At 41.7% G+C, this 27,566-nt stretch overlaps 1 protein-coding gene across 2 annotated transcripts; it reads right to left on the minus strand.

Annotated features, from left to right (window-relative positions):
- Positions 1–64: 64 nt before the first annotated feature.
- Positions 65–26,936, minus strand: PITPNA (phosphatidylinositol transfer protein alpha). Of its 2 annotated transcripts, none has more exons than XM_055795825.1 (11): positions 26,789–26,936; positions 21,504–21,534; positions 15,193–15,338; positions 14,512–14,611; positions 9,729–9,803; positions 9,269–9,352; positions 7,811–7,888; positions 6,758–6,868; positions 4,986–5,108; positions 4,191–4,260; positions 65–2,865 (listed from the first exon to the last, which is right to left on the minus strand). In XM_055795825.1, exons 1-10 carry the CDS (start codon positions 26,806–26,808, stop codon positions 4,213–4,215), a joined length of 816 nt encoding a protein of 271 aa, XP_055651800.1. In that variant the 5' UTR covers positions 26,809–26,936; the 3' UTR covers positions 65–2,865; positions 4,191–4,212. The 2 variants fall into 2 exon arrangements, with proteins under 2 accessions (XP_055651800.1, XP_055651801.1); XM_055795826.1 differs by having other exon boundaries at positions 4,180–4,260.
- Between the last annotated feature and the right edge of the window lie 630 nt (positions 26,937–27,566).

A 27,566-nucleotide genomic window follows, 5' to 3' on the forward strand; every position in this document is an offset into this window, starting at 1 on the left:
CCGCTCTCCCCCACCCACCCCCCCACCCCCCCGCGCATCCCCCGAAACAAAAGAGGCGGAGACGTAACGCTGTCTAGTATTTTATTAGATTTCGTTTCCAATATGCCTGTATTGGAAGATTTAGGAGACAAAAAAGGCACAAACTCACATTTAAAGAAACAACGAGATCATCTAACCCATTCTACAAAGTGTGTGTTGCAAAGGAAAGAGCACGATGAATCCATCGAAGGTGGCGGGGAGGCCGAGCAGGGGCGAACCTAGGGGGCGAACCCAGGGGTCGCAGTGTGGAGCGGGGAGCAAGCACCCCACCAGCCATCCGGCCTGACCCAGGCTGCGGCAAGGCACCTGCCGCCAGACCCCCCAGGCCCACCTAGCGCAGGTCGGAGAGTGGGGCACAGCACAACCGTCACCTTAGGGCAGCCAAGCAGCCCAGCGATAGCCCCTCCGGTGGGTTGGGGGGGTCCTTGCCAAAGCCGATGAAAGATACCGCATGGTAACGCTGCGTGATCTTCGCTGTGCTCGCTAGCAGGAACCAAGCATCGAGACTGAAAGGTCTCCCTGGGATTTGTCTATCCCAAGGCTGAGGGATGCTTTCACTTTGGATTAAACTGGAAGGAAAGAAAGCAAGGGGCAAGGACAGGGGCGAGTATTCAGGCTGGAGTTCCTGCATTATTTTTTTTCCTCAGTTTTTCCACTAATCAGGAAAGCTTTGTGTAAAAGCTCTTACTCTGAAATCAGAGGATCAACAAAGGATTGCATGGTGGAATGTTACAATCTGCTTCCATAGCGATTAGTGTCATCGGATAGAAAGCCTCTTGGATAACACAAATTGAAAGAACAAGTGTGCTATGTGTATTTTCAGGTTGTCCTCAAGTGTAAGAATCCCTCAAAACGTAACCGACAAACATGAACAGAAGTCAGTGCATAAATTCTCAGTTAAAAATACTTGAAACTGAAAGAACTGTAACTGGGGCCTACGCTCCTAGAATACTTCTTGAACAGCTATAGAAGATGCCACAAAACATCCTGGTCCCAAATAGCCTCACAGATTAAAATTTAGTTTCTTCACCTATTTCACAATAAATTTTGTTTTACTTCTGCCTGGCGAGATTGTTAAAAATCCCTCAAACCCCACCCCCACCCCACAAAACTGCCCGAGGTCACTGAGAAGAGCCTGCCAGAGTTACTGGTACAATTCAGAGCTTATTGCACTTAGACATGAGTAAGGCAAAATAAGAAACTAAAAATAAAGGGATAAACTGCCCCCTCCCCAGAAACCAAACGCCATCCTCTCCCACCAGAGCACGGCTCATCTTGCCTCGCACTGAAAACAGTTCAGATCCCAGCACATACTTGTTCAGCATGGCACAGGATCATTTCAGGATCTCCCGCTTGCAGGAACGTGAAGGGCTGAAGGAGTCAGTGTGTTACAGAATGCCAAGGAGACTCCTCAAAAGTGGTGATACACCCACGACTGTGTTTGGCATTCAGTATTTCACGTTAGTGCCACCAAATACAGAAGTGGAAAACAAAGTGATTACTACTAGGAAAAAAAGAAAAATCAAACATTGGGCCTTAGGCATAAGCAAAGAAATTCGGGGTTTTCTCATATGTATTTAATAAAGCAGCATTTCTTTGATTCTGTTCTGCTTATTTGATTGTCTAAAGCTGATATCAACATAAGGATAGTTACAGTATTTGAGTTCATTAAATAACCAGAGCTCTTTACATTGTTTAACAGTAAATTTTTGTGATTTATAATCACTGACAGATACCCTAGAAAACAACTGCAGGTCTTTAAGTTGGTTTTTTATAGCATGAAAGGAGAGATTTTAGTCAGTCTGGCAATGGGAAGAATATTATTGCTGAGCAGAACCACCAACCCAGGCACCTGGATGTAATCAGATACCAAGACTTTACTTGTACACCAGCTTTTGCTACATCCCAATTTGTACAGGGGGAATCACATTATTATTAGTCAAAATAATTTTAGCTTTATAAGTTACTGGGAACCTTAGTAAATAAAGAACCAGGAAGTTGCAACATAATATCAAGCAACTTTTCATAACAATTTCGTAAGACTGACACACACAGCTGAAGGACAACATAGCTACATGGGCCAAAGGGACCACGTACCACTAAATCGAAACTCGACAGTTATGTGCTGGAGGTCCTAGCACGGGGACACTGAATGCAGCTTCTGTGCAGTCTTTAATTCATATATGCTAAGACAGAACAAAGTAACGCTGTGCAGAAGCCACATATCACAATTCATTGCAGACCAAGAACTATATCTGGCTACTCCTGATTATGTATTCAGATTACATGCCATTAAATGTCTTACCCTGGGAGCAAGGGTCAGAGCATAGCATTTTTTAGACTAGTTTTGCACTCTAAAATACTGACAGTTTCCCTCTCCAAATAGACATTCAAAGAATGGTGAAGGGCTGGGCAGGAACAAAGGTGGCAGTTTATCCCACTTGGAGAAAAAAAAAAAAAAAAAAGAAAAAAAAAATCTAAGTCACCACATCACAAGACTATTTTAGCTAAAAGTGTCACTTGGAAATCAAACAGGGCCACATGGAAATTGGTCTGAACACAATGAAAAAAACAGGAGGGAGGAGTCATAAATACAGCGATCTCTAAGTCACACGTCTCCAAGGAGCTACCTCCTTCGTATACGTGCTAACATTGGAGTGCTTAGTACCAGACTGTCTATTTGCTCACAATATTAAGGGGCATCTAGAATTAGCTATGGGAGACTTAAAATCGCCTGCCGATTGGATATAGAAAGGCTTGATCCAGAGATGGTCCGTCAGTCAAGAGTCTGGATTCCCTGGGCCTTCCTGACGACTGTCTTGCAAACTAAAATAAAGAAACAACAAGAACACATTTTAGAACCACTTTGGAAGAACAGCATGCCATAAGAAGTGTCACACTGAACCTTCAGAAAGCAAGTGTGAGACACGCTGTCACCAGGGCAGACAATGGCAACAGACCAATGCATCACTACATTTCAGCATTAATCCAGAGCAGAATTTCCAAGACAACCTAAAAATGACAAACAGAAATTGCAATTTAAACAATCTAATCCAGAGGATAGAATACAATTAAGACCACCTACTCATTTCCCTAAGCTCTAGAGCAAGTGGAATGAAGAGGAAACTAAAAAGGTTTAAGTCACAAAAAAAAATTAAAATATATCTATCAGAAGAAACCCTGTCAGACATTCCCTCACCTCATATTCCCTGCTTACCACCAACCAGCCAGCAGATAACAGAGGACAGGCAGAGGTAAATAGTCAGTCCTTGATAAGGTTCCTCTCCAAGGATAGCTTGGATGGTATTTTACTGCCCTAGAAAAGTTGTGGCTAGTAACTTGGACTTCTCTACATAAATGGACAATCACTTCCTTCTCCTTGCCTTCTTACATCCCTAATACTATACCACATTTTTGTACAGTGTCCAAGGGAAAAAAAAAAAAAAAAATCACCAAAACCAACCCTCAAACTGATTATACAACAGAGTAAAGTTCAACATTCTCAGCACTGCTTACATGTTTTAGCATCCAGCATGCTGTCTACAATACAACCTAGGTATCTGGCCAACAAAGGCAAATTCATATATACTCTCTCTCCAGTATGAAAGCCCCTCCCCTGCCAAGTTAGCATACTCATAGTGAAATAAGATGAAAAACAAGTAAAAAGCTTTGAAATTGTCACTGCTGCTTCTCTTGCAATGTGCAAGTGTTGCTCCAGGCCTTGACCCATTAGCAAATACTGTTAACAAACAATATGAGAAATACATTCCAAACTTATTTGCAAGGAATTTTCCATTTCTGAATGTATTTAAGTATTTGCAGGTCCAACTTACTCTTTTGGGACTGCAGAAGTTTCTCTGCAAGTCATGGAAAGTAACACATACTTTACAGAAATAAGAACAGCAGTGAAATCTACAAAATGTTCCAACACATTTTTCTTACACTTTTCACTCAAACTTTTCTTTAGAATCCTTCCGAAACAAGACAATAAACTCACTTGTCAATTTGTCTAGTGAAACAGGTTCAGTATAAAAACAATTAATACTGCAGAACTCCCTGCCAGAAGCTACGAACAGGGTCATTTCTTACCTAAATGTATTTTTTCTTCTAAATAGAGCAACACAGTTTTATAAAACTCACTTGATACCTACAGTGCACAAGGAAGAAGTCATGTTAGTCATCTGCAGCTGACATTCCTTTCACTGGATCTTTTTCTCTCATCTGAAAGAGGAAACACTATTCAAGAACAGATTCTCACACGATGTTATCTCAAAATTTATTGGTACAGAACACATTAAGCTTCCTCCTTTATGTAAGAGGCTGATTATATCTGAGGATCCTAAATCAGTGTTATTTTTGCACCATTTTTGCTGCAGGTGTGCTAGGGAGCTGGAACCATTATCCAAAGGGCAGAGTGTACATGTAACTATAATGAAATCTCCTCAGGCATGAAGGAAGAGAAGGGTGCAGTGCAGGATGCAAATCATGGAAACAATACACCCATTATTACCAAATTTGTGTTTCTCATAGGAAGAACCCTATTATATACCCCCACTACCTGCTTATAATACTCAGAGCTAAAAAATCCTTTTACTGAACTGGTTTTTGGAAACAAACAAGGACAAAAATAACCATCAGCTTTGGGTAAAAGCTAATAGAAGATATTAAAGCAGTAAATGAATCATTGCCACTCATATCCTCATTACCTGTGGTTCAATATATTTATTGGCTCAACAACAAACAGAAGGAGAAGCCCATAATGATTAGAAGGAGATTCCAGCACAATGGAGTCATAGCCAATCATTCAAACCACAAGCAGCATGACCTAAATAGCAAGAGGACAATACACACTACTCTATGACAATGCAGCAGTCTTTCCTCTCTCTACTGTACTGGATAGAAACAGTTTTTCACACAACCCACACCTGCCCTAATTTTCCACTGACCTCATCCAGCTGTCTCTTAGTCTCGTCCTCCATCCTACGAATGTCCTCCATAGTCAGATCAACCCACTTATCAAGCCAGCAAAAGAGCTGCCGATGGAAGTTTGTGAAGAGACGCTTTTCTTGCTGCAAAAGGAGGAGGAATAAAACATACAAGCAAGCTTACTCATAGGGCAATTAATATGGATCTAACCAAATCATAACAATAATTTTCAGAGATGTGTACACTGAAGAATCAGCTTCCTCGCCCACCTTTCTATAAAGCTGCCACAACTGGAAAGTGGAGCTATCTAATTTTTAGTCTTTTAAAAGAATATCTAGAACCTTGAATCCCCAGAGAAATGCATTTTTTTTCCCAAGCCTAGACAGCAGCCTACACAATGCACTGAAAGAATTAGTGAATGTTTTACTAATCTCCTTTGATCTGGCAGTATTGTTCTGACTGAAAAAAGTGCTCCAGGTTGGGCTTACCTAGAGCACAACAGTTGGCCTGAAGGTGCAGAAAAAAGCAGAAACAGAATAAAAGTATTTCTGAAATAATCTTTGACTTGCTAAAAACTGGAGGTTAGGAAGTATAAAGAGTTGACATGCACCTGTCTTGCCTTTTCTTTCGCAGTGACCTAAAAAACCCCTACACTTGTTTTCTACAACTGAAAACCTTTCAGCAGAGGTAACTAACGTGCACAAACTACTTCAAGTTAGGAGCAATTTATTTCCATTTTATAGCAGATAAGCTAGACAAAATCATTGTATTAGGGGTATACAATGCCTCTTGAAAAGTTCTCATTAAGGAAGGACACTTCAGTTTTACCAATTATGGTTTCACATCTGATAACTTGCTCTCATCAAAAGCAGCTTGACTGCTTTGATGCAAACGCGTAGCTGAAGAGACATTCATAAAGAGAAAAGGGTTCAAGACACCGCTTTGTTCAGGGCTTTTGTTACAGGTATTTGAAAACCTTGCAGCAGTATGGTCATTCCCCCTTAAGAGTTCTCTTCAGATTGTATCACCAGAGAATTGGTTTTGCAGAAGCAGCACTGTAGTTTACCAATATTAACCACTGAAAAGTCTCCATGATCTGAAGTCACAGGCATTTCATGAACATGGCACTGCCTGGAAAATTGCGCGTACCGATTCCCAGGTCAAGCATCCTGCTGCAGTTCATGGATTAGAAACTCTGCCACAGAAAAAGCTCTTTTCAGGATACCATTTACTCATATTTTAAGTTAATGAAGTTTCCTACCATCTGCTTCTTTTTTAATATGGGTGTTTCAAGCAGCAGACTAGGAGAGGAAAATATGACTAGAGCTCTAGGACTTGCCAGAAAGATCCTCAGCTGATTAGGATTAGATAACTGAAGCTGTAGCTATATGCCCACAAAAACATGTCTTACCCCTGACCAAAATAACCCTAGTATACATGCATCATCTCACCAGTCACAAGCCAACTACCAAATAACCACAGTTCTCAAGCTTACCTATTAAATAACACAAAACAGCCAGTTTACCTTCATACTTTAGAGTGAGACCAGTTCAATAGCCAACTAACAGAACAATCAGCCAGCCCTGCCCTTGGATTAGCAGCAAACTGAATCCAACTTTAACCAATTGCAGCATTATCAGGCAGAGGCCTTGACTGTCTTCCCTGAGGTGACGACCACGTTTCAAATTAGTATCTCCAGGCAGGATAGACTACTAGAAGTTGAGATGCTAAAGCAGATGGGAGATGAAATATGCCTCATTTCCACACCTCTCTCCTCAAAGAGCTCACTTACCTTCTGTATAAAGTTCTCAACCTTATTTTGCAGACCCCACCACTTGAACTTGACTGTTACCAGTTTGTAAGCACACATGTATGGGCAATCTGTCTGCTTCCCCAGCTCCTTCTGCAAAGACACAGAGACATTCACATCAGAACTCAGGGCAAACGTCTCCAGGAAAGCAGACCTTTCAGTCACAACTATGAAGTCTTTCTTCCTACAATTCCTCACAATCATCTTGCATCCTTACACCTTGCCTATCTTTTTATTTTTAAGTTTGTCACATCTTTACTCACACCTTTTCCAGGGTATTTAAGAGTATCATGAAAATAAACTCTAGTTTCCTCCACAGGTGGTCTTCCCTCCATTTTGAGGATGGACCATTCCCTCCTCTCCTCTGTTCTCCATTTTTTTCTTCCATTAAATATATGCTTTTCAGTATATTTATTCACTGTTATGCCATGGCTACTGAGTTTCCTTAGAAGTCTTTTAATCAAGTACCTATCTAAAATATTTTACAAATAGATTATATCATCCAAGTCATCCACATAATTATGAAGCCTTAAAGAAAATTCCACCCGGTTTGTAAGATGGACTTTCCTCATTCCTTTTACAGGAGCCACATGCACTGTTCTCAAGTGAATCATCTCAACCTCAGCTTCTACCAAGTTTGCCTGCTAGAGATCAGACTTCCACACCCGTAGCTCCCCAGACCCCATTCAGGGTCCCTTTTAAAGACCGGTATCATATTTGTACTGCTAGAGTCTTCAGATTCCAAGGATTTCAGTGAAAGGTTAAACACTGCTGCTCATAACTCAACTATTTCGTCCTTGAATTCTCTTGGGTGAACCCTTGGGCTGAACACTGGACAGCTCTGGCAATTTCTTGCAACTCATTCTATCTATTTGTACCAAACCATTTCACTTCCTTTAACTTCAGAACGGATCATAAGCAGAGTTCTGCATTTCCTTCTACAGAAGTGAATCTAATGTTTTACATATACATCTTTGGCTCCAAGCCATGCAGTCATGCATGCAGATACAGATCCTGAACTCATGCAATACATACCTTCCAATTGGGACCCAGAGGTCCACGTCCAGTCTTGACAGATTTAAATTTTGCTGGGTCTTCTTCTGCTTTGTAATCCTATTGGACAGACACAAAAGATTAAACACAAATTATCCTACTGTTACCCAGCTGCTCACTGTCACAAAGGATTTATATTTCTGGTGGGCAAAGACTAACCTCTAACTGCCTTCTCAAGAGCTACTGTTTTCAGACTTCAACATTAGGTCAGGCACTCTTCAAGGAAACATATTTCTCCCCCCTGTGCTGTGTTCTAGACCTATGTGAAGAAGTGGTAACAAACCAATATGACCTCTGTAAGGATTCTTTTGGGGTAAGACTATCAGAAGATCTGTAAACCCTCAGGATAGGTTTCCTGTAACCACTTGTTCTTTAAGAACTAAACACTGCTGCTGCAGAAAATAGCTATGCTCTCTGGAGTTGTGGTATGTAGTATTTTTCACAGCACTGCATCACTATGATGCTCATATACTGCACTCAAAGACAAGTACAATCAAAGTCACAGTACCGCCAGAACGAAAGAGGCAGCAGTTATGTCCCCTGTTGCACAGGAAATTATTTGCATCATTCCCTTCTTGCACCTTGGATTAAGACTGAGGTGTGTACTCTACTCCTACCCCCAACTCAATTAAAATGAAAACAAACTCAAATTATCATCAGTTTGGTGTCAGAAGTGATCAACCGATGATATCATCTTCAGGAGTCTTCTGCCCCAGGTGAATTCTCCATGCTCTCTGACAGCATTTAATTCAGATTCAGAGTAGTCTGTATCTACAGATACAGCTTAGTACCTGCCTAATCTATCAGAATCAGATGCTTCTCATGTTCTACCAATTCACATTTATTGGAAATAAAAGCTAGAATAAGTAGTTCTAAACTAGTTCTGGCCAAGTTTGAGAACAAGTAAATCACCCATATTTGAGTAATGCCAGAAACACCAGGTATGGAAACTCAAACAACATTCCATTTTTATATAGTTGGGGGTTATTTTTCCAGTACAGTACAAAAACATCCTTTAGTTTCTTACAGGAACTGTAGTGATTCTTAGAACAAAGTATTAGCTACATGATTTCAAGATACACTTGTGAAGCCATGGGTCAGTTTCAAAACGGAGGCAGTTAAAAGAGATCCTGGATGAAAAGGGCAGTGCCACTTCTTGCTATTCAAGCATTGTAATCAGCTACAGTGCTGTAGAACTACATATCTACACCGTTACGTGCACTGTAAGGCTAAGCAGCACATTTTACAGACAGTATTGACAAAGCTATTAAAAGATCTCCTCTAGCTTGCTTAAACACTTCTAAGGAATGCCTTTCTTCCTCTTTCCATCCTCTCATTTGTCCCGTTACCTGTGACCATCCCTGGGAACACAGTTTGTACATTATCCCTCTTTTAGCACAAGGCCTCCCACACTAGGGAGCTCTTACCCACCTACCATACCTTGGGAAGTACTTGACTCCGATCAGCAATGTCTATATAAATAGCTTCTACATTCTTCCATACATCTGGCTCCAGCTTATGAACCTGCAGCGAGAGTACAAGACTAATGTGACTGATTCAGCTACAGAACACTCCCATTCTAAGACTGTAAAAAAAACAGGCAGAGATGCAGACACCCAGCGTTCCCCTTCCACATACAGAGAGGGCACTATGGTAAACACAATACGAGATCTTCTAAAGAAGCAAAGGTGCTCACACAGAACAAATGTTTGGGGAACAATTTTATTCAGCATATACAAGAAGCCAACAGGAGGGAGTTTCTGCCTTGCCAGTGCAATAAGCATTTCAAATCCAGGAACGCAGTGAATAGACAGTTCCACACAGCAATTCTCTAATCTAGCACGGAAAGCAGTATTGTGACATTAAAGAGATGAATAAAATACATGACACAAGTACTCACATTCTCTTGTGTTCCAAGATCTGATTTATGCCAGGTTTCAATTTTGATCAGGAAGTCATCCTTCATATACTCATTCTATCATCAAAATAAAGCTTCTTGTTATTCTTTGGATACATAACTTGTCTTCTTGTTAGCTAGATAAGCACTAGGAAAGTCAACTCAAAGAATTATAACTTGATTGGGGTTTCACTTTGGGAGCTTCAGAATTATCTGTAAACACATCGATGCTTTTAACACATTTTTTTAATCATTAAATGCATGAGATCAAATAAACCACAAGTTGTCCATTGGAAAAAACATAAGTTCCATTGTTTTAGTGAAACATTCAGAGTTTATAAATAGCCTTTTCTTTAAAGGACAATATCTGCTACTCTAAATAGAGTTTAGAAGGGGTAGCATAAGTTAACTAGGCAGAAATTGTCTTTTTAAAGAGATTATTGATCTAGCACCGAGTACTTATTTGGATGCAACTCTTTAAACGAACAGCAATGTTAAACTGATGTGTTGAGAGCTTTTGACGCTAGAAAGGGAAGGGACAAGAAGCACAGTTCTGCCAAGTAAGCAAAAAACTTTCCATTTCTCATTATTACTGTGAGTAGAAAAGGACTTCTAAAGGTAACCCTATCCTCCCTCAAGGGAGCAGAAACAAAAGCACAAGCCAGTGAAACACTTGGCACGTAAAAAGGAAATATCAAATTCAGAAGACAGATTACTCAAAGGAACATAGTGGTATGAGCTAACTTTCTTTTAATCAGTTTATCTAGGCAATGGTACATTTCCATTTCTAAAGCTGGCCACTGACCCTAGTTACAAAGTGTTTGTGGATATGCCAGGGTTGGTAAGGGGCTGTAGCCGACACAATCTTACAATGACAAAAGAGCTAAAGCACCTTTAGCTCAGGCTAAATAGCTTCTTATACCCAGAATGCTTTATTTCAGACATTATATATACTTCCATAGATCATCAGTAAAAACAATACTTACTGTAATAACTGGTCCAAGAAATCAACACATGAAAAGAAAGAGATACAGTACTTTAGTGAAAAAAGAACGTACAGCAACCACTGCCCTCCTCCCACCATCGGCAAAACAGGGACAACTTCAGCTTCCCGGGGGCTGCTGATACTACTGCAGAAAACCCCCTAGAAGCTGATAAACACCAGCTAACTTCACCCCCTTCTCCTCTGGAAATTCTCAGGCTTGGAGAAACCCAGAGGAGCAGCAATTGATTATGTACTGCCACTTCTGCTCTCTGGACTCCAGCCAGCCGGATGAGAAGATGGAATAAGTATGTTCAGCTGACAGCATTTTACCAATCCTTTCTCAGCTTGCAGATAAGAAACACCTCCGTAGTTCTGAAGCAAACACATGCTGGATTTCAAGCCAGTGCAGACCTCATCACCCCTGCATGCAGTAACCAGACCCTCTGCATCTCTACTGCTCATGGTAACTGAACTCCCTGGATAGTAAGGCTCAATTATTCAACACAGAAAAGCAATTAAAGATCCTGTAACAGTCAGCAGCAGCATCTGTTCTACCTGAGCCATCAGAGTATGTTAGCAATTCTCCTCAAGAATAAGGATGTCTTAAGTTAAGAGCTGAACTCTGCAGGTTCTGATGTTTAACATGCGGGCTTTACTAAGCAGCAATTTTGTTTTAAAGGTACTATTACAATTTGTGAGTTTCCAACCCAACATCCTGTAGACAGTACCATTCCATATCACCCATCACACACATCCAGCTATCTTAATTACCTATTGCTGGGCCTTGGAGTGTTCCAGATCCCTAACAATTTGAAAATTGCTTTTTACAGCAATTTACAGAAGGCTATTTATTTCAACTGTTGTGTTGGGGTGGAGAGAGAGAACAAGCAAGCAGAGCTGAGGCTAGTTTTTAAAAGACGGAACTTCATTTCAAAGAACGTTTCATTATTTCTGCAAGGCAGCATTTCTTCCTGCTAGTCCAAACAAAATACTGAATAAACCAACAATAATTACAAATCAGAGCCCTCCCACCTTCCCATGACTATGTGCCACATCTATGTAGCTGCCTTAAAACAGGTTCCTCCACCTTCCTTCACCTTTCTTCTCTGTGGAGAAGACTCCTCATTTGGAAAGCAAACAAATTAATATCTTTAGAAATGTCCATTAAAACTTAGATGTGCAGCTCACTACAAATTAGGGCCTGCACTTGAGGTGCACAGCAGTGACTCCTACACATCTCAGCTGCAGTTATAACTTCTCAATTTCTTGACATTTGGCTGTAGGCCATGCTGACACTCAGAAGAGTGGAATACACGTCAAATTGCTTTTCTAAAAACATTTAAGCAACATTAATATTTAAGTCAGACTGCAGAAAAGAACCATGAACACTGTTCTCCTTGGCACTAGCTCACAGTTGTAACTATTAAGCAACCCTCACTTCATTTTTACTGTAGAAGTTGTAAACGTATACAATGACAATCTCATTTACAGTTCATACTCTCAAAGGAGCTAAGCAAGGCTTCCATTCAAAGTACATAAAAACAACATGTTACAGCACAAACAAGTCTGCAGAATTGCAGGAAGTCATCAGCATTTAAATTCCTTCAATCTGCAGTACTTTGATAATAGCATATAATGTGTATACTGAAGTAATAATTGAGCTTTTCAGAGGAAAAATAGGGAAATGTAAGAAGAATGATCTTTTATACTTAAAAAAAAAACCAACACCATGATGCACAATTTATTAAAAGTACTGCTTTGTTCAAATTTAAAAGGCTGGATGTAATAGCCAATGTGCAAGTTAGCAGTGCTCCAGAGAGCAGCACACTAGTAATGCCTTGGTACAGGAGGGCACAGGCAGAGGTACCACTAACCCTTACCCAGACAAACCAGGTTTAGTTCTTAGTGTGTCCTGGCTCTTAAATTTCAGACTTTAGTTAGAGCACTGAAAGCCATGCCACTTGGCAGAAGCCAGCATCGCATTTTATGCTGCACAAAGACTCACATGAAGCCATCCAAGCCTTCTCACATATGACCAAAATTACCCAAGTGCATCCCAAAGTAAAATGATAACGCAAAAGGCAGCCCACACCACATACATGGGTTCTGCCCTCCTCCCCAATACTAGCAAGTGAAGGTTTCAGCAACTTTTCTGAGCTTTACTTGATCACGTCAGGCTAGCAGATTCTCCAAACAGATTTGTCAGCCCCCGCATAAAAACCGCCTTCTGCTCCAACCCCCACAACAAAGCACTTTCTATCTCATCTTATATTGGTGTTTATTACAGTTGAGAATTGTTTTTTGTTATGTTATCATTTCTAGCATACCAAAATCTGAAATTTCTTGTGACTGTGTTGGAAAGACTTGTACTTGATTTTAGTATCACATTTTTTCCACCTAAGTAGAATTTTAGCAGTGTGTAACTGAAGGATACGCAATGAAGAGTGACAAAACAAGCCAACTCCATACCTTTGTTTCAGGTATTAGGGGAGAAGAAGAGAAAGAGGAGGGTACAGCTAGGCATTATGTCTAACAAAACCTACTGGAGCCAACTTTGTCAGATCTGTTTCCACGATTTAAAGAATTAATGAAAGAAGTGTTTGCATTTAAACCAATTCAGTGTACTTCACAGGCAAATGAACTAGATAATTAATAGCTAATTTAAGTGATATGCAGCAAGAAAACTGCATAAAACCAAGAAAGATAGGTTTTTAATAATTGTTTCAGCATTCAGCATTTATTGTGACACATTAAAAACTTATTCTGCATTTGATGACAGAATCTGATTTTTGTATTTGAAATATCCATTCCCCTAGATTGCTGCATGTAATTTCACGTACTGAAGTAACATTATCCTCCCCCACCACAAAGCTTTTTCTCTTTTAAAACACTTCATTTAAAATTCTCCTAAGGAAATTGTTGAAAATAACTTTTTTGATACTGAGTTTCAAGAACAGTTGGAATTTTTAAGTTTACAGTTCCCATAGCAACCATACCACTCCCAAATAGCAGAAAATGCATCCTTCAAAAGATAAAAACAGAAAAAAAATACAGCCAAAAATACTACATAAATTTGGAGGCAAAGTCAAACTTGCAGTTCCTACAGCAACGAAGACCGGAAAAACAGCAGTAGTTAAACATCGTGGCTGATAACTTCAGAGAGTAAATAAGATACTAAACACTCCTGTAGAAAATTAGTTTGACATTGTTTCACCACTTTGCACAACTTGCAGAGCCTCACCCAAGCTTTACAGATGGATTCACTTTACAGTTGTTGGATGAGAGTTGGATATGTGTCAAGCCCCCAACCCAGAAGCAACCACAGCATTACCTCTTCAGCCTACGCTGACTTCAAATCCTGCAACTGAGTAAATACCAATCACATAACACTGGCTCCCATCAATCTGCATTAAGTAAATGGCAACCAGGATCTTCCCCATTCCCCTCTTGCACCCTTCCATTGTTTTTCACACCAGGTTATCCTGTGCTTGAGTATGTAGAAATCATTCCTCATTCATTTCACTAGTGTTACACATCTGTTCCTTTATTAGGACTAACACCTGTTTCTTGGTCTGTTCTTTTCCACTGTCATACATTACCAGCACATCAGGCAAGGGCAGTTCTTTTAACTCCACAGCACTATATTTTGCTTTTCCTGACCAAAGAAAGTGCTTAGAGAACAGAAATCCAGGATTTAAAAGCTGAAACAGCTTCCCTACTAGATGTCTCCTTCCTTATGCCCTCCTGCCCTCCCCCCTGTCCTTAAACCAAGAAGCCAGCAACCCACAGTCCTTCCCCCACACACTCACCAGTTCTGCAGTAGGGATAAGCATTCCATGCTTTTTCGTGTATATTCAGAGCTCCTTCAGGGGCCAGCATTCTCACAAATGTTGGCACTTTGCTGCAGAATTTGGAAATAGGAAGAAAAGCATTGTTAAGAACGACGTGTAATGAGAGCTGTGGCCCAGACACTCCGAGACAGGCAGAACATCACCTGAAATGCAGATGCTAGAGACTTGCACATGTGCATATTGGTGGGGTTCTTCCCACCCCTGGTACAATGATTTCCAGAGACTGCTGAATTGGATGGTTAAGCTAAACCTTCTTTACATAATGAAAAAAAAGGAAAAAAGGGAGGGGGAGGCAGGGGAAGGAGGCTGAAAACAGGTTGAAATCTAGGAGGTATTTTGCTCTTTAGCCAAACTCAAGTATGCAATCCTGGGTAACAGGATCATATTTGCTTCGAAAAACTCAGAACCAGATTTTCTTGGGACAACAGCCACGCTTACAAGGGTGGATAGCCATACCAGTGGATGCCCACTTCCGGCTGTACCATGTGCCTGCTGCTGCTGTTACACTCCTGTCTTTCAGCCTTTACATTATCTGTGATTTACACAGTCACTGCAACCCTATTGCATCTTCCTCCAGTTCCTCCTACCCAAGGAACCTTGCCCAACTCTGGGAATAGAATGTTTCACATACCTCTGTAAGTGGTAGATCTTGTGTGTGTACTGTCCACGCTCTCCATCTCTTTCGTAAGGTTCGTTCACCAGGACCTCCACTCCTTCCCCTCCACCAGTTTCATTTTTACTGGCTTCTGCCACAGAATACAGCTGCCCCACTTGATACTAAAGAAGTTAAAAGACACATTATTGTGATAGCTATCATTTAGCGGAAGTAATAACTTTAGCAGAAGAGGCCACAGATAAATTTATGATCTGGGGAGAAGGCACAGAAAACTACATCCACTTGCGTGTCCAGATAAGCAGCTCATTTAATTTTGATACAGAAAGCTTGAGTGGTAGTTAGGAGGAGAGCACTGACAATAGGATAGTTACCTTTAACCCTTAAATCTCAAGCTCCAAACCAATACAGATACAGGAGAAAGTAAAATGGATTAAAGGAGTGTCAAGACAACATTTAAAGAAAACACAGATGACCCCAGGCATACTGTAGCAAAATCCATAGTATGTCACTCTTTTTGGCACACAGGTGTCCCAACTGTTCTGGTCAAATGGAGAATAATGCACTGCTAGTACTAAATTAATAATCACACAGTACTTTATCCAGAAGAGTCCCAAAGAACATGAAATGAAGATTTTTGACAAAATGAGGCGTCGGAGGGAAGGGAGTGAAGAACTGCAGAAGGCAGACAGAAGATACAGGGTACTTGCACCACCTACTTTAAGTGCTCTGAGAAACATACTTGTTAGATGTGTACGGCCTAGGAGCCCATTAGAGTCAAAGATGAGCACCTCCCAAGTGCAGTTCAAAACAACTACATAAGAAGATTGAAGTAAAGAGGATATTTGCACCAGTGGGTTTTCCAATGAAATGCTGCTACCTCTTAAGGATGAATACACTGAAATTACCCTTCTCGGCCTTTATGACGAGGCCTACTAGCATCCTAAAACTTCTCTTGCCAAAATTGACACTATGATCAGGTCAGGTCAGGTCATTTCTCTTCAGTGAACACCCATTTCTCTTCTGAACTTATTTGTCAGGTCCTCTCCAACCAAGCTTTTTATTTCTTCTCAACTGTCTTTATCCAGCCCCAAATTTTGGTTTACTTCCACATAACTAAATCCATTCTGAAAACTTTATCTAATGAAATAACTGAACCAACTAGCATCCCAGATGACCAGCTGATCCATGCTGTCAGTACTCCCCCTATTATTTTTCCTAGCTTCTTTGTTTTGAGTTGGGGCTTTTTCTGCATCACACTTCCTCTTAGCCACAAGCATTAAACCACTAAAAGGGAGAGCACAGAATTTCAACATACAGTGAAATTCTTACCTTAAGATTTCAGTCTCTTACAGACACTCACTTGGCAGCATTATTTTCCAGGAATCACCCAAACTACTTGATAGTACACAATCTCTTTTGTAAAAAGCATGCAAAAATGTTTTAGAGGGAAAAGCAGAGGAAAATTCAAGAATATGAACAAAAGAGAATATTCTTCTCTGCCGAATATGTAAAGACTAATACACTCTTGCCTCTAGTAGTTGAAAAAGGGGATGCAGAGCTCAAAAGAAACACGATCAAATGAAGAAAATTCACGCAGGTATCTTTAAGGTGAGGATAAATGAGCAGACGAGGTTTAAGGAAGAAGCAGCTAAAGCACTAAATCAAAAGGAAGCGTTCAAACTTAACAGAGTGAAGCCTTAAACTGAAAGCAAGCAAAACAGCAATTGTTGCCAAAGGCAGTACAGAGAGGCAGTCTGACAGGGTGATCCACAAAGTGCTAGGCATCAGAAGTGCACTGATTAAAAAACCCAAACAAATCACCAGCGCCTAAACCCCCAAAACCTCCAAAACACAACTACAAAGCAACAGAACACTGTTGAGGCCTTCCTCCTTTTCCCCAGCACAGGGCTGCACATCAGAATCAGGAAGAGCACTTACCACTCCCTAAAACAAAACCCAGCTTGGAAAAGTGGAATACTGCTCAGAGCTGAAAACCCAGAAATATTTCACTGGGCTGGTACATCTTCATCAGTGAAGGAAGACTTCTATAGTGGTTAAATTCTGTTGTCAGAGCATCCCAAATAAAAGCAGTACCCAAGCTCTGTGGTTTGTACCATCTGGTGCTAACAAAGACCAAGAAAACATTTATTCATATTGGAAGAGTAGTAGATGGCAAGCCAAAGTAATAAGGCTGGATGTCCTGGTCTCAGTTAGTCTGAGGCAGGGCAAAAAGCATACAAGACCACTTTCAAGCCAAGAGCAACAGCTCTGCTGGATCTCTCCAGAAGGTACTGGCCCAGGCACTCCTCACTTGGCTGGACAATTCCTGCAGCGTCACCGGCAGATTGGGTTTCTGTCTGGATTTTGGGCTGCAATACAACTCTCTGCCTTCTGACATTTCATATACTGCTTTCCTTATGACTCCTTACAGATGACCCATACAAAGCAGAATACTCATCTCCCTCTAGAAGAGCAAAACATGAGAGCTGTGAAATCCCAGAAGCAAGCTGATTTAGTGGAGCCACACATACACTCATAGGGAAGAGAACTTAACGTGAGTTTGGCAACTACAGTATTACAGAGGAAGACTGAATGGCTTTGACTGCTTTGCAGCAAGTCTCTGGACAGGTCTCCAGGGGTATAAACTAATTCCTCTTAGTAACAGCCTCTCATTCATTCCTTCTCCCTTTTAAATACGTGGGTCAAAGTTCAGACACTAAGAAGATAAGCCCTTTGGTTTAGCATCTTCATCATTTAATCTTCCCTGTTATTTCTGATCCTTTAATCGCATCAATAACAGAGGAAAAGGCCCAAATAAAATTGTTCCAATGAACAAATCCCACAGCATCTGCCTAAAAAAATTTATCAGAAAACCAGATTCTGGCTCCATAAAGATCAAAGTGTCAGACAGACCTATCCTTGCAGACCTGAGAGCTCAAAAAACCCACCTTCTCTTCTGCAAGAGAAGTCAACCCACTTGATCCATGTCACACCACCTCATACAGCTGACAGCATATCTTCATTACACCAAATTTCTTTCAGAAGGCCTGATCTCAATGTAGCCATCTTCAAGAACAATTATTTTCCTGAAAGCAGCTTTGAACACAAGTTAAGTCCTTTGTGTTTGGCAAGGTCCTTCCCATGTGAAAGCAACAAAGAGGCAGCACAGAATGTGTACACACAGCTCTAATCCATACCAGCATTTCAAAGTGGCAGCTGGCAAGACACCCACACAGCTACTCAAGTCCACACCCTCGAAGTTGGCACTGTGCAAGGTGATGCTGGTCAGAGTACAAGAGCAAAGGTTAGCACCTAAGATACAACAAGGTGGGGTTTTTTTTCTTTTTGCTCCCTGCAGCACAACGATGTATAAAACAACACAGGAGTGCAGCTTGCAGCCTGCACTTCAGCAGGACATTTTGGCAGAATTTCCTAGCAGAAGACAGTCTGCTATAGTCTAACTCCTACATCCCAGCCTTCAAGTTTTAGTCATTGCCAAGGCTTCTCTTCTACTGTGTTGTTCCCATCTTAGCAATTACTTGGCTAACTGTTTAGCACCAATCTATTTATTCATTAAGTCACATTACTGCAATGCCTTTCTGATCACTGGTTTTCTCTTGAATTCCTTACTATCGGTTAAGCTCCATTTTTTAGGTTGACTGAATGCAGAACCCCTGGCATATCACAGAATACCACAGACTCCCTCAGCCCTATTACAGTGCCTCAAAGTTGTAATTCATTTCATTCCCTATCTTACGCATTGGTACCAGACTTTTGGCAATAATTTGCATGCAGAAGGTGTGAACTCCTAAGTCTTTCAAGCAAAAATTGCCCATATTAAAGTGAAAGCAAAGTCCTCTTGCTAGCCAGAGATGCTTAATGAGCAGCTACATGGTCAGGAGCCACAAGTCTCCAGAGCCCTACTGAAGAGTTTTATGCAAAAGGAGATCCTTGAAAGCAAAGAAGTTTTAACAGCTGTTTTGCAGTACAGACAGTAGTGTAATTAATGACCAAGTGATGTACAGATGTGTCAGCATCTTTCCACACAGGAAGGTAGACAAAGCAATAAACAAACCCAAAGCAGTAGTCATCCTTTGAGTCAGTACTGGAAATAACCTTTCTTCTTAAGCATACCTTTAAAACTACTGTATCATGTAAGTACATATGCAAAGATAAGGAAACTTTAGAAATCTTTCTGCTTAAGGAACTAGTTCCTGAAATCCAGATTATCACACGAGAACTGTCAGATCTTGAAAAGGGGCATCATCCAGGGGACATGGTGACAATATGCAAGTCTGGGGAAAAATTAAGTTTGCTCACGTTGGCAGTCTATCCACAATCCAAGCACATTAAGGTGTTCTCTCTAATATCTTCATTCCTTCTCTTCTAATGATGTTTATTTGCTCTTCACTTTATAGACTTTTCAGTAGGTTGCTCAACTCTCTGGAACTCCTCCAACCCAGAGGAGAGGAAGACACCTTCTGAAACAATGACCCCACGGCATCCTCATACAAGGAGGTTGCTAGAGACCAACAGATTTACATACCGCCCGAAACCTCAATTTTCCACACAGGCAGCCTACACACAAGGCTCAAACGTGCTTGGCACTGAACAGCCAGCCAGGGAGGGAAAAGAGCATAGCATAGGACTCACTTTAACTGGATGAAGGTTAATCCTAGTATCAGAGAACTCAGAAAAACCCTGTGCTGGGTTCCATCCAGTCTAACCCCCTGTCTAGGAAACAATCTGTACACTGATGCTTTGACTTTCTCTTTACACAGCTTGATGCCTAGGAGGCAGGCATGACTATGAGGCAGGGCTCCTGTTATTCAGGCTACAGTATTCTGTTTACTGAGCTCTGGAGTACCTTACAATTTACCCATAACTTTCTCTAACCTCCAAGTTTGCATCCTTTACTTACTTGAAAAATCTTACGGTGTTAGTTCTTTGTCAAGGACTTCCCCACATGAGTAGCACTCAGACACAACAAAAGATCCAAACACACCTACTCTAATACTTGAGACAGACTTCCATTAAAACTGCTTGAAAAAAATTCAACACAGAAGGCATCTAAGCTACAGGTAAGAAGTAAGCAACAGACTTTTGGCATTAGCAGCCTCACTCTTGCACCAACACAGAACACAGACCTAAAACCACTGCCTGATCAGAGGTCTAGACTTTCTTTCAGCCTGTGGTACCCGTCACAGCAGACTGACCCACAGGAACAAGGAACTCAGCTTAGTCTTTTACCAGTCAGCCTCATGGCTGCAGGAATACACTGTATCAAGTTCTAAACTGTGTTCTGTCAGAAGAGTAGTTATAAAAGGCATATGCTTAGAACAGTGCTGCCAAGATCCAGCTCACCACTGTGTACACCACAGTAGCTGCTATATTCAGGGGAAAGAAAAACGAGTAGGAGTGCTGCTGTTGTAGCTCTCCCCAAGAGTTAGAACAAGCCCTTGACCAGAGCTCACAATCCCTAAGGCTTACAGCCAAGGACCACAAGGAAAAAAAAATACATCTGGAAGAAGGAATCTACTACAGAAATGCTACAGACTCAAGTGACTCTGTCATTTCAATTTCTCATCTACCTTGCTAGTATGATCATTAAAAAATTGAAAACATTTATATGGTCAGATTCTCTGCAAGACTGGTGTTCAATGCAGAAGGGAGGAAGGAAAGGCAAGCTGCAACTCTCAGAGAAAACAGCAGGGAATCAGCCACAGACCGCACTGCTATTCCATGGCCAGTTTGGTGATCAAGATCACCACATCCATTGTACTCTACATTTCCTTCTCTCAATTAAAGCTTCAACTAAACAAAAAGAAAGTTTTATTTCTGTAAGAGCTAGAGAAGACAGGTCTTAAAGAGTCCTAGGAAAGATATACACAGTCTTTCTTTTGCTATACCAGCCTCATGAACCAGAAGAAATTGTTGGTCCTTGTCTAAGAGTTTAAAACAAAAGGGTTCAAAACAGGAGTTCCAGCAAAACACAGTTTAAAGGGCAATTTAAATTTCTCCTAAAAAAAACACCTGAAAAAAGAACAATAGTATTAATCAAAGGAAACTGCACTTTAGAACAGTCTGACAAGTCAAGATTTGTAATCAACACATCTGAAGTACTTTACAGGAAAGATAATCAGTACCCTCAGGCTTAAAGAAATTTAATTATTTGGTAAAAATGATGCTGAATGAGTAACATCTCACAGGGGTCCTAGAAACAGCTATATCCTTTTGCATTTTCCATGGTGTTTTCTTTCATACAAACTGCTTTGATCACAAGTTTATTTACAGTCCTAAAGAAAGGAAGCAAGAAAAGGACTCACCTCCTCCACAGACACAGGCAGGATAACACGGCTGAAAGGGAATACAGAAACAGAAAATTAACAAATACCTCCACAGCTGCAAAATTTACATGACATTCCTCACAGCAATGGCTACACAGCTCTCCTGTCCCCCCAGTATTTCAGCATCCAACTAGTTTAGCATCCCCAGCGTTTACCCTTTAGTCCAAGACTATTTATATAAACAGCCTCAAAGAGAATCAATACATGATAGAGCATAATTGCAATCCTGTACTAAAACCGTGTAATTCTCATAGGCCCTTACTGGTAACACCTTACCAGCCTACAAATCTACACAGCATCAAAACAGTTACATGTTCCTTCTCACTACATCCCTTCAACAGTCAAATCTTATTTCTCATCAAGTTGTTGTGGAGGGTTGCTATGTGCTTCAACAATTTTGCAGAGATCTGTGATTGTCACAAGCCATTGCATGATGTGCTTATACATCCTATCCAGTAGGAAACGCCACCAGAGAACTGTTTCAGAAGGCTTTCTCACAGCCGACTGCAAAGGAAGGTGCTGCCTTTTCTATACAGTGTGAAAAAAGGTGATCCATGTGGTTTCCTGAATGCCTCTTAGAACTGACTGGACTACAGAGCAAAAGCTGCCAGAAGTCACACTGAGATTTTTTGAAAAAGACAAGAATAAAACTGAATTTAAAGGTGATAAAATGCATACATGTTAAGGCCTTTAAAAATACTATAACTATCTCCAAAACTAGATTTGTATTTAACTTCTGCTTTCAGTAAGGATGATGCTGAAACAGGGAACCAAAGCAAGATACAGATGAAATGGATACAGCTACCGTGGGTGGAAAAATTTCCAATATTTTGGGATTTAGTATCAAAGAAATGAGAATATAATGGGATCAGGGAAAAACTCTTTTATTAATAACTGATTTTTAAAAAGCAATACCAGTGAAAATAAAATTTCTTTTCTACATTAGAGGAATGTCACCAGCAAGACAGCACAAAACAAACTTTAAGAGGGGCAAAAGCTTACAGATTATGCAAGATTACTTATGACAGCACTGCTTTATGCTGGCTGCAAAGTACTGCAGAAAGAGCTACTGAGAACTGCAGATGAAGTTCAGTGTCAACAGCAGAACACCACACTTAAGCATTTGTTTTCCCCAGACAAATGGGGTTGATGAGCCCCAAATAAGCTACTGTCAACAAACATCTTGGTGTCCTTATGGAAAAGCATCTGGAAACATCAGCTCAGAGGCAGTTCAAAAGTAAACACAACATCAAGAACCGGAACACCGTACATACACAGATACACAAAAAAGACAGTTACGCCACTATACTCTCTCACACATCAACATCTGGAATATTGCATATAGTTTTGGTCACCTCATCTCAAAGAGGATAAAGGACAAGCAAAGGAAGGCAGAAGCAATGATTGAAGATGGGGGAAAAGTCTCTGTGTGAGAAGAAAGTAGCTAGACTAGGCTTTTCAGCTTGGAAGAAAAGAGTTATAGGGTTAAAATATGGTAGAGCATTAGAGAGTCATGAATGGTGTGAAAAAGAGAATGAAGAAGGAACAATGACTATGTCTCACAACAGAAGATTTCAGGAAAGAACAAAAATCATTAGGCAACAAATTTTAAGACCAATCAAGTGTACTACTTTACATCATGCATACTTAAGTTATGGGATTCCTTGCCAAAGACAAAAAGTATAAGCAATTTTAAAATGGGATTTGATCAATTCATGGAAGTCCGTATGCCATTTACTGGTAGGATATACTGAACAACATTCATTCTACTCACTTATACATTGTTTCCTAAAAATATCTGCTAGAAAAGCAAGATATAAGAGGACCTCTGGTCCAATTCAGTATGGTATTCCTTACATAAGGGAGAAGAAAAAAAAAAAAAAGAAACTGGATTTCCACAGGTAAACCATGCCATCAAGCATGACATTAGGTTAGTTAACTGGATTAAACAGCAATAAGAATGAAAAGAGAGAGAGGATGGTAAGTAAAGGCAAAAGTCCAAGAGACAGGGAAGAAACAATGGTTTTGGAATGGAGTTTAAAAGCATTTTTCTTTAGAAAACCTGGTGTATAAAGATGGATGCAAGCTAATGAAATTCCATTTAGGAAACTGGAAGACACTAGATCTGAATATTATCGTAAGAATTCAATGTTCATCAATAGAGAAACAGAAAGTTAAATAGTTTACAATTCATTTAGCCCAGCAAACCAAGAATCCAGGGGATTACTAACACTTGCAGGTAGTCAAGTGATAATGAAGGAGGAGGGAAGACTACTCTAGAGGATCCAGTGGAAAAGCTTCACCAAGAGCAGCAATGGAAACAGACTCCTAACTTTGGGGTGGCACTTGATCAGCTTATGAGAAATTATACAATGTGGTTGGCCTGAAAATTCTGAACAACATTTAAGATCCCTCCTAGATTAAAATCTGCCTCAAATGACAGCAAAGGGAAGTACAGCTGCAGAGAAGGTCAGTGTCATTATCGTCACTTCACAGGAAAGGGAAGTGAGTCTCTACACACTGATTCTCCTCAAGGTCTTCCAATGCAGTTTAAATCAAAATAAAGACAGCAAGCAAGACCTCAACCATCATTTACAAACCCTGAAACCAAAAACCTAACTCAAATAAATGAGCAAACCCCATGCAGCCTATATTTAGCATGGATAGGTAGAAATGAAAGGTAGGTCTGATGAAACATCAAATGAAAATGTTAAAGTTATCACTACATAACCATCAGTGCAAGAAGCTGTACTAAAAAGATGATACAGATTGTCCGACAATAAAAGATGTGACATCAGGTTTTTGTTACATTGCTCTATTTCTGTAACATCGCCCAAAATACCTATGGAGCACATAATAATACCCATTTGATTTAGTAGGGAGAATGTGACAAGGGGTCACAGTGATGGAAGAATAATCTGCTCAGATGATATGCAGTTACAGCTCACATATTTTTACCACTTAGATTAAGCAGGCAGTAAGGCACCCACGTGCAGTGCTGGGGCAACCAGAACTAATAAAACAATAACAACAACATACTTCAAATAACCAGGCTACACCAAAACAAGCAGTTTCTATATGCCTTAAACAACTGCTTCCTGGAACAGGAGGTTTAGTCAAAAAAAATCTCAAATAGCATGTTAAATGGGCAACTTTCACACACAACATCAAGGAAGATTTATACCAGAACCAATACAGTGACACAACTCAGAATGTGCAACTGTTGGAGCTAGCTGGGAATACCAAGTCAAAAAAAAAACCAAACCAAAACCAACGCTCCTTTCTAAAGTATAGTAGGCACCTTGGCTGTCCTTAAAGCCACATATGTCATCAATAAAGACACAAAGAAGGAAAGAAAACAAACAGGACAATATAGCTGATGAGAAGACTTAAAAGTTGGTGACCCTTCTGAAAACAGAAATGGAGGCCTGTAAAAAGAAACACATTTCATAATTGTGGTCTTTTAACCTTTAGTCTTAACATTTACACTTCACATTTTGTTTCTGAAACAGGCAGTGTGAAAGATACGCTGATTTGGTGAGTAAATGATAATACCAAGTAAAATGATTTTTGGAAGCCTGATGTTCATCAAAATGAAATTTTCATACTCTCAGAAATCTGGGAATCCAAAGTACATATGTTCCTACCTTTATGAGACGCCCTGTGAGTAGCATAGCTCACTGGCAAGTGAGCTTGACTGCAGTACAGGACAAGAGATTGTAAGCAGAAACATCAAAAAGATATGTAAATGTGAACAGACTTAAACCAGACAGGCACTGTAAGAGGAAAAGTACATTAAACAACTAAAATTCATAGGAAAATATCAACAAAACAGATAACTATCTTTACATGCACCTGAAACTAAGGACTTAGCCCAGGTTTTTGTCTGCTACCCAGTTTAACACTACAGAAGACAACAGTATCTATGTTAGGCAGAACAGCTCTGCTGCTGCTCTTAAATTCTGCACCCCTATTGTTGGATAAAAATACCAAGGGTTTAAAGATTAGGGAAAAAAAAGTTCAAGTTTAAAGACAACTGCAAGGATCAGTACAACCCTCAACATAGTTTTAATATTTAAAACCACACCATTGTCCATGATCTGACAAAAGTAATTGCTATAAAGAGGACACCATCATGTAGGTAAATGTGTCTAAGAGAAGACCTGAAAACCCACTTTATCATTGGGACCAAAGCTATTTCTATAAGGGGGAAAAAAAGAAAAAAAAAAAAAAAAAAGAGGGGAAAAAAGCGTCTTCCATCAGTCAAAAGTAGTTTAAAATGACAGACTGCACTTAAGTTAATCCTATGAATTCAGAAAAGAAATACGTGCAGTAGTATGCTGAGCTGAAAGACGCCTAGCCAAAGTGCTATTCCAAAAGAGCCTATCATGTTAGCAAGCAGAAAGCAGCTGAACGAAAGACTACAAAAAGCGATGTGACTAATAGCTACACACTCACGACAGACCGTCCAGCCTTTTTTCCACCCCTTCTTCCCCAGAACAACCGCAGCAGCCTCAGGGACAGCAAAAAACTCCAAGGTAAGGTTTCCACATCAAAAAATATTTTGGAGTTATCTTATTTCTGGCACACTCTTGTTGGAGTCTCCCGTTCGAAATTACACCGCTAAAGGCGCGTAGGAGAGGAGGGGGATCAAAACCAGGCTCCCCGCTTAGCCCTGTGACAAGGGGAAGGGGGCAAGGTGCCGCTGCCTCGCACAGACAGCGCTGAGCCGGCGGCTGCCAGCCGGGGTGCGAGCCCAGCTCCCGGTTCCGGCAGGGCCCTTGGCACCAGCACCCCCGCTCCCCGAGCCACCGGGAACACACGCACCCCACCCCCCCGCGCAACCCCCCCAGCGCGGAGCCAGCGGCGAGGAACGGGGACCGGGGAGGCCGTGGGGGCACGAACCCAGCCGTCCCCCGCAGGGCTTCGCCAGCCGCCTGGCCGGGCACCGGGATAGGGGGCTGAGCGGGGGGCCGGTGCCCGCCGGAGGGGGCCGCTGGCAGCCGCCGGCTCCCGGGACACCCCCACCCCGTCGCCGCCGCCGTGACCTTCACTCCCGCCCCCACCGGCGCCGCGGCCCTCACACGGCGATCCCCCCCCCCCCTCTCCGCCGCCCAGCGCCGGCTGCAGTGCGGGACAAGGCCGGGCCGCCCCCCACGGCTGGTCACCGCGCACAGGCGCGGCCGAGCGCCGCCGGGGGGTGACCGGGACGCAGGAGGAGACCACGGACCGGGGCTGGGGGGGAAAGGAACTCCCTCACTCACTATTCCTTGATGAGCACCATGGCGGCGCCGCCGCGCGCCTCCCGCCCGGGCCGGCCCCGCTGAAGGTGACAGGCGCCTCCCGGCCGCTCCGCTGGACCGCGCCGCACCGGGACGGGGGGGCTGGGGCGGCGGGAGCAGGGGCGGGGCGTTTCTGCGGCAACGGCTGCGTCACGGCGCCGCGCAGGCGCCTCGTTACCTCAGCAGCGCGCGCGCGCACCTTGGCCGCGGGGCGAGTGCGGGGGAGCGGGCGCGAGAGCTTCCCGCCCGCCGCGAGCTGTCTCCTCAGCGCGGTCTGAGGGAGAGGTGGCCGCAGCGCCAGCCTCAGGGCCACGCTTGGTCAGTAAATAACACCCCCCCACACGCCTTTTTGGAGGGCGGACAAACGATGTGGGTATTAACGCAGGTAGCTACGGGGTAAGTCAAGGGTGCAAGCAGGCAGGATAAGTGCGTTTTCTGTGAATGGGGCTCCACGCTGTCACCAGGTCGTGATTTATGGTATTTTCAAGTCCTGTGGTTTCAGGACTGCTTCCGAGCAGCAGTCAGAGGAGCAGTGCTTGGTATTAAGAATAACCCCAGATACTTCTTAGAGGCCTATCACAGAAAACCCATTTACTTAACTTGTACTCAGTAAAAAAAAAACCAACAACAAAAACTAAAGAGCATTAGTTTTTGCTACTTTATCACTGCAAATACATATCAAGGATTGTCTTTGATTGGAAAAATAAAACCCCATACATCCAAGCTCAAGCATGGATAACCAAGACGTAGGTCTTCCCTA

The sequence above is a fragment of the Falco peregrinus genome, chromosome 2, assembly GCF_023634155.1.
Source record: "Falco peregrinus isolate bFalPer1 chromosome 2, bFalPer1.pri, whole genome shotgun sequence".
NCBI lineage: Eukaryota > Metazoa > Chordata > Aves > Falconiformes > Falconidae > Falco > Falco peregrinus.

Coding starts and splice junctions, on each gene's coding strand:
- PITPNA (XM_055795825.1), bottom strand. CDS start 26,808: ATGGTGCTCATCAAGGAATA. Junction 14,612..15,192: donor AAGATCTACCACTTACAGAG/GTATGTGAAACA, acceptor CAAATTCTGCAG/CAAAGTGCCAACATTTGTGA. Junction 5,109..6,757: donor TTGAGAACTTTATACAGAAG/GTAAGTGAGCTC, acceptor CTCCTTTTGCAG/CAAGAAAAGCGTCTCTTCAC.